The sequence below is a fragment of the Strix uralensis genome, chromosome 31, assembly GCF_047716275.1.
Source record: "Strix uralensis isolate ZFMK-TIS-50842 chromosome 31, bStrUra1, whole genome shotgun sequence".
NCBI lineage: Eukaryota > Metazoa > Chordata > Aves > Strigiformes > Strigidae > Strix > Strix uralensis.
The window spans coordinates 1,717,711-1,724,986 of record NC_134002.1 but is presented as its reverse complement, the minus strand read 5'-3'; the positions used below and the strand labels follow the sequence as shown (position 1 = coordinate 1,724,986).

At 50.3% G+C, this 7,276-nt stretch overlaps 1 protein-coding gene across 1 annotated transcript; it reads left to right on the top strand.

The window, feature by feature from the left end:
* The first annotated feature begins 282 nt into the window (after positions 1 to 282).
* LOC141936096 (olfactory receptor 14A16-like) lies at positions 283 to 1,287 on the top strand. The gene has a single exon (XM_074852821.1). The coding sequence runs from the start codon at positions 334 to 336 to the stop codon at positions 1,285 to 1,287; it is 954 nt and encodes a 317-aa protein (XP_074708922.1). The 5' UTR covers positions 283 to 333.
* The last annotated feature ends 5,989 nt before the right edge of the window (positions 1,288 to 7,276 follow it).

Sequence of the window (7,276 nt, the reverse complement as noted above, 5' to 3'; positions counted from 1 at the left end):
CTGCAGTTGGGTGAATTGGTGGGATAAAGATTAATAAGTCTTTGTTATCAGAAGGGGATTTGATCTGAGATGACCCCATGTTCCTATTTGCCTGCTGTTGTAGCATAGCACTGACTCCTCCAGAGCCCACAGCAGAGACCCCTGCTCCCCTGGGTACCCTCAGCCAGCTGGAACCAGAGCTCATGCAGTGGACCTGCCAAAGGTTTCATAAAAGAGGTGAAGCAGCTTGGGAGGGTTCTGCAAGAAGTGGAGTATCTTTTGTTCAGATAAATCTGCCCTAACTTCTCACTGATTGTTCCAACATGTACAGGTCCCCATGTCCAGTAGAAACAAATGTCCAACGGCAGCTCCATCACTGAGTTCCTCCTCCTGGCATTCGCAGACAGACGGGAACTGCAGCTCTTGCACTTCTGGCTCTTCCTGGGCATCTACCTGGCTGCCCTCCTGGGCAACGGCCTCATCATCACCGCCATCGCCTGTGACCACCACCTGCACACCCCCATGTACTTCTTCCTCCTCAACCTCTCCCTCCTCGACCTGGGCTGCATCTCCACCACTCTCCCCAAAGCCATTGCCAGTTCCCTCTGGGATACCAGAGACATCTCCTATGCAGGATGTTCTGCCCAAATCTTTTCCTTTCTCTTCTTCATTGGAGCAGAGTTTTCTCTCCTCACCATCATGTCCTACGACCACTACATTGCCATCTGCAAACCCCTGCACTACGGGACCCTCCTGGGCAGCAGAGCTTGTGTCCACATGGCAGCAGCTGCCTGGGGCACTGGGTTCCTCAACTCTCTCCTGCACACGGCCAACACATTTTCACTACCTCTCTGCAAAGGCAATGCTGTGGACCAGTTCTTCTGTGAAATCCCCCAGATCCTCAAGCTCTCCTGCTCACACTCTTACCTCAGGGAAGTTGGGCTTATCATGGTTACTGCCTGTTTAGGTTTTGGATGTTTTGTTTTCATTGTGGTGTCCTATGTGCAGATCTTGAGGGCCATGCTGAGGATCCCCTCTGAGCGGGGACGGCACAAAGCCTTTTCCATGTGCCTCCCTCACCTGGCCGTGGTCTCCCTGTTTGTCAGCACTGGCATAGTTGCCTATCTGAAGCCCCCTTCCATCTCCTCCCCATCCCTGGACCTGGTGGTGTCATTTCTGTACTCGGTGGTGTCTCCAACTATGAACCCCCTCATCTACAGCATGAGGAACCAAGACCTCAAAGATGCCCTGAGGAAACTGTTTTCATGGCTGTTCCTCTATAAGCTTCCACTCACTCTCTGCAAATGACTGTCAGGGCATCATATTTCAAGCCTATAGTTGTGTGTTGCTATTGTTATTATTATTGTATATTCATTCGTATTTTCTTCTCATTGTAATTATCATTATCATCAGCGTCCTTACAATTTTGTTATATGTTTATTTTGTTTCTACCCAAACCTTTAGATTCGACTCACTAGTAGTGAGGAATTTGCCTCCTCAGTCTCACCTGGTGCCTGTATACATGTTCCTCTAACACTGGGCCCAGTCTGACTCTCCCACCCCATCTCTATGGAATAATACGGTATCTCCCCAGTGCAGTGCCCCAGAACTGGGGTCCTTTCCCAAGCTGATGCTGAGAACCGCATGAGCAACTGCTCCCCACAAGCTCCTTTTCCTCATGGATCCAGGAGAAAAGAAGTCAGTGATGCCACACTGTGACCTATTTGGCACCAAGGGTTGGATTTAAGACTAACTCAGTTTCTAATGAGTGTAGATTGTGAATGGACCATTCACCACGGGGTGACTCTACTTCAGGTGAATACCTGAGGTCCATATCCAGAGCCATCCCACACGTGACATGTAGTTGATGTCTTTAAGGAGGGGAGTCTGGAGCTGCCTGGAGATCCCAGGGGATCTGCAGGGACCGTGTGTCCCCGGGGTTGGCAGCGATTGGAGACCCACAAAATGAGAAAACTGGAATAGTCTCTGGACACACCTTTGTCTGGACACAAACAGCATTTTGTCTGGGAAGCTGTCCTAAGGAACAGCCTCATCCCAGCTTCATTCCATGGTCCGTAAACTGAGTGGGAACTGACACGACCCGCAGTGCATCTTTTGGTCTGGCTATTGCGATGCTCAGAACCAACTCACTCTGCAGGAAAGTAAATCTGGACTTGGTGCTCACAGAAAACACATTTAAAAATCTTTCTTGCTTAGCTGGTTGGAGCAACAAAATTCTTGTTAGTTTTTCCTTCTGTAAAGACAGTATGGGAAATACATGGAATCAAACAGACCATGCAGCTTGAGATAACAAATACGTTCAGGAGGAAAAGGGTGTTATAAAGCTCCACAAGTGAGTGATTAAACAAGGAAAATGCCCTCGGAGGTTCCACTGTTTTAAAGCAGCAGATCCCACCTCTCCAGCCTGTAAAGTCTATGTTAGTAATATCAAACTGGAAAACATAAAAGCCAGTAAAAAAGGAAGGTTGTGCCATTGGGACACTGTGGTGTGCCTGATACAGTTCCCAGAATCTCCCAAGAGAAACAGATGGGAAGGGAAAGAAGGACAAAAGGACATCCAGAAATTGAAGGAGAAGGAATTTCCTGAATTATAAGAACCATCTTAATCAAAAGAGGGGAAGATCTTAGGGTCCACAGATATAGATTTGATATCAATTAAATAGATGGAGGTGGACATTGGACAAGTACAAGATTTAGAAAGAGAAATAAAGGCTTTGGAAAATGAGCTCGAAAAATGTGGAACAGAAGCTCAGTGACTGCATGCTGCTCTGCCAGAAAGAAACAAGTGACAATAAATGCAATGCATTCCCTGCAGTCTGGGAACTCAAGAGTAAGTCTTGGTCAAGACCCATAGGTTCTACTGGGAAGGCCCAGGTTCCTGTGGGCTGGCACCATGGATCCTGGTACCCTTGCCAGCAGATTCTTGGGGCTGACCCACAGCTGAAGAGGCCATTGGGAACCCGAGAATCTTGGCCCTGTTATTAGCAGGCACAGGAGCACCCATGAACACTCTTGGGTCATCTGGGGTAACTCAGGCTGAATAACTGCAGAAAAATTAAAGTCAAGTGGCTGTGACAGAGCCTGTCATCTTGACCCAATTTGGGAAAAGGTCACCTTCCAACCAGGGAAATTTAAGGCAGTCAGGTGAAAAGACCAAGCAGGTCAATCCACACAGTAAGGGAAAGAATATTTGTTATGCTGTAGAGGCAGAAGGCAATAAGCATTGGATTGTGCCTCAGAATATTCAAGGGGAATCTCATCAAGCTCCTCCATGAGCTGAGGCAAACACTCTGAGCAGAGTGAAGGACAGTGAGTGCTGGCCTAACACGAAGAAGGATGTAGATCTCTGGGGTAGGAGCTGTCTGTCCTGTGCCGTGACCAGTGCAGATTACACTGGAGTAAAAGCCCCAGCCCAGCACCAACAGAGTGGAGGCCCACGGCCACACTGGAAGACTGATTTGGTGGGAGCTCTGCCAGTGACAGCTTGAAACACCAAGTGCATCTTGGTAGTAGCAGATCCTTTTAGTGAACGGACAGAAGCCCCCTTGCAAAACCAACATGGTTGCCACCACTGCAGATCTCCTGTTGAACGCTGTTATTTCTTGCTGGGGTCTGCTCCACAGCACTGAGTCTGATCTCAGCACCGACTTTGTGGCAATAATTCTGCATGAGCACTGCAAAGCCTGAACGCGACACGTCCCACCCTGGCTGTGGCAACGTGTGGGGCAGGGGAGAGGGAAAGGCCAGTGAAGGGGCTGGGTTTGGCTGTTGAATGTGGGGTGCAGCAGTGATGAGGGGTCAAGGGATTGGATGGGGAGACACAGGGAAAGACACCACAAATTGTGATGTTGATTGTGAGGCCACTCCTGTTACAGTATCCTGATTGGCCAGCAGATGTCCCCAGCAATTTGGGGACAAGATGTTCATCATAAAATGACTCATCCCAGCTGAGACAGGAGAGGGACAGAGAGGAAGGGGAGAGGAAGGTCAAGGGGAGCTGGCTGGAATGGGGATGATTTTGAGGTCACTTCAACATACTTGGGGATGGGATGGGGTGAGGCAGGTGGAAGAGGCCCACCTGGGGTCTGATTCTGGGGGCACCTCTGTTATTCTGACCTGAACAACCACGAGAGACACAAGGGCCAGCAGGGTTCATGGCCACCATGCTAAGAACTAGCCCTGAGATGGGTGAAAAATCTTTTCTTTATCTCCAGGTTGAACATCCCCTCTTTCACCCAACACTCACCTTCCATCCTCTGAACATGCACCATGGTGCAGAGCCTAGTTCTCTATTCTTTATGGCCTCCTCATAGGTGCTGCCAGGCTGCACTGAGGTGCCCCTCAGCCCTCCCTTCTCCAGGCTGAACAAGCCCAGCTCCCTCAGCCTCTCCTCACAGGAAAAGTGTTCCACGCCCAGCCCATCTCAGGGACCGTTCACCAAACCCCCTCCAGCTTGCCAACATCATTCTTGTCCTGGGGGTCTGAAATCTGGACGCAGTAACCTGGACAATGCCCTCTCTTGATCTCTTGGCCACACTCCCGGCCATCAAGCCCTGTGGGCAGCTGGCCTCCCTTGCTGCCAGGGCACACGGCTGCCTCCTGCCCAAGCCACCCAGACCTTTCTCATGGGGATTCTTCCAGCCAGGCAGGCCCCAGCCTGTGCCATTTACAGGGTGAAGTTGTCTTAAGGCCTCATCTACTTCCTCTTCATGGTCAGGAGGTCTGGACCAGACATCTGCCCACCACAATTTTGCCCATGATTTTCTTTCCTCTCATGTTGACGCCTCAGCTCTCAGCTGAGTCCCAAGACCCCACAGTTTCTCCAGGAGGTGATTTCGACCAACTTACTGCTACAGTAGCTACTTGCAAACCCTCTGGGCTCTCTAGTGTCCAGTCTAGACTTAAGCTATCAAAAATACCAGGCTTCCTGGCCTCTTGTACTCACTGGTTACTCTCGTTTGATGTTCACTACTGGTTACACCCACCAACATACACACCAATGTGACATGCACACACACAACGGTCTTGCCAGTTGCTGCCCCCCACAGTGTTCTGTGGAAGAGCAGCTGATGTCATCTACCTGGACTTGTGAAAAGGATTTGACACTCTCCCACATGAGATCCTTGTCTATAAATTAGAGAGAAATGGATCTGACAGATGAACCACTCGGTGGTTAAGGAATTGGCTGGACAGTCTGACTCAAAGATTGAGATCACTGGCTCGATTTTCGAAAGGAAAGTGGTGATGAGTGGCGTTCGTCAGGGGTCAGTATTGGTATCGGCGCTGTTTATGATCTTTGTTGGTGACATGGGCAGTGGGACTGGCTGCAGCTTCAGCAAACTCTCCAGCAACACCGAGCTGTGTGGTGCGGTCTCCATGCTGGAGGGAAGAGATGTGCCATCTAGAGGGACCTGGACAGGCTGGAGAGCTGGGCCTGCGCAAACCTCATGAAGTTCAACATGTCCAAGTGCAAGGTCCTGCTTATAGTTCAGGCCAATCCCAAGCACAAATACAGGCTGGATGATGAGTGGATTGAGAGCAGCCCTGCGGAGAAGGACTTTGAGGGAAAACTGGCTGTGAGTCAGCCATGTGCACTCACAGCTCAGAAAGCCAACTGTATCCTGGGCTGCTTTAAGAGAAGTGTGGCCAGCAGGTCAAGGGAGGGGATTCTTCCCCTCTACTATGTTCTTGTGTGACCCCATCCATAGTACTGTGTCCAGTTCTGGGGGCCCCCAACATCAGAAGGACACAGACCTGCTCGAGCAGGTCCAGAGGAGGCCATGAAGATGATCAGGGTGCTGGAACACATCCCCTGTGACGACAGGCTGAGAGAGTTGGGGGTGTTCAGCCTGGAGAAGAGAAGGCTCTGGGGAGGCCTTATAACAGCATTCCAGTACTTCAAGGGGGCCTACAGGAAAGCTGGGGAGGGACTCTTTATCAGGGAGTGGAGGGATAGGACAAGGGGTAAAGGTTTTCAACTGAAAGAGGGGAGATTAAGATTAGATATTAGGAAGAAACCTTTTAATTTGTGTGTGGTCAGAAACTGGAACAGGTTGCCCCCTCCCTGCAACGGTTCAAGACCAGGTTGGATGGGGCCTTTAGCAACCTGGTCTAGGGGAAGGTGTCCCTGACCAATAATCTTTAAGGTCCCTTCCAACCCAAACCTTTCCATGATTGAATGATTTTATGATTATTCTTGACTTCCCATCAGCAGACAATGTCCAGCCACCTCCTGGGAGGTAAGAATTCAGTACATGTAGTGGGTGCTTTGGAAGAAAAGTATCTTTATAACGAAGTCCACGCCCTCCTCTCAGCACTCCTTTCTCTCAGCTGTTATTGCTGAGCATGATGCCATATGCTGTGGAATATGCCTTTGGTCAATTCAGGTCAGCTGTCCCATTTATGACCCCTCACAGCCACTTGCCCACCCGGAGGGTACCAGCTTCTGGGGGGTTTGGAGAGACAGCATTGCTGTAGTATGAACACTGCTGAGTAACAGCCAAACCACTGGAGTGTGATCAACACCGTTGGAGCCATGAGTTCGAAGCAGAGCAGGATAGGGGCTGCTATGGGGGAAGTTCACCCCATCCCAGTCAGAGCCAGTACCGTGGGGTTGAGGGGTCTCTTCCGACCTGTGTTACTCTATGATTCAATGAATCTTTCCCTTGGAGAGGTCTCTGAAGACAGGATAGACAGAGGAAGAAGAAAAAAAGGAGAAGCGGAAACAGAGATATAAAATGCACCAATATAAATACGGCAGTTCCTCAGAGGAATATTTCTCTACTCCAACTGTTTGTAGGAAATCCCTCAGATAAATTTAATGAAACAAGCTGACTTCTATCTGCTCAGGGACTGGGTGATGTTTGGGTACAGCATCATGTGGTCAGTTGTGTCTCAGAACTCCTAATCCAGCAGGAAGCCAATGGCTGTGAAGAGGGGCTGTGAGGTCACAGCTGGTAGGTCAGCCCCGGACTCAGGGCTGGGAGAGGTGCTTTTAAGCTCCCCTCTGCCAGCGCCTCTGCCAGGCCAGCAGAATGCACCCGGGTGGCACATCGATTGTGTCATCCCCTCTGCCCAAGGGCCCAGGCTCACTCCAGGAAGGGGGCTGAGATTTGGGTTGTCATGTTTCTTCTGCCTGAGAACATGACAGGAGAGCAGCAGGCACAGGGTTTGGCTGTTTTTACCCAAGAAGCTGTACAGCCAGCAGCCCTGGGAGATCATGGTGAGGTGACTTCTGTCTGGTCAGGTGAAAGGCCACAAGAAGGCAGAGGGGTTG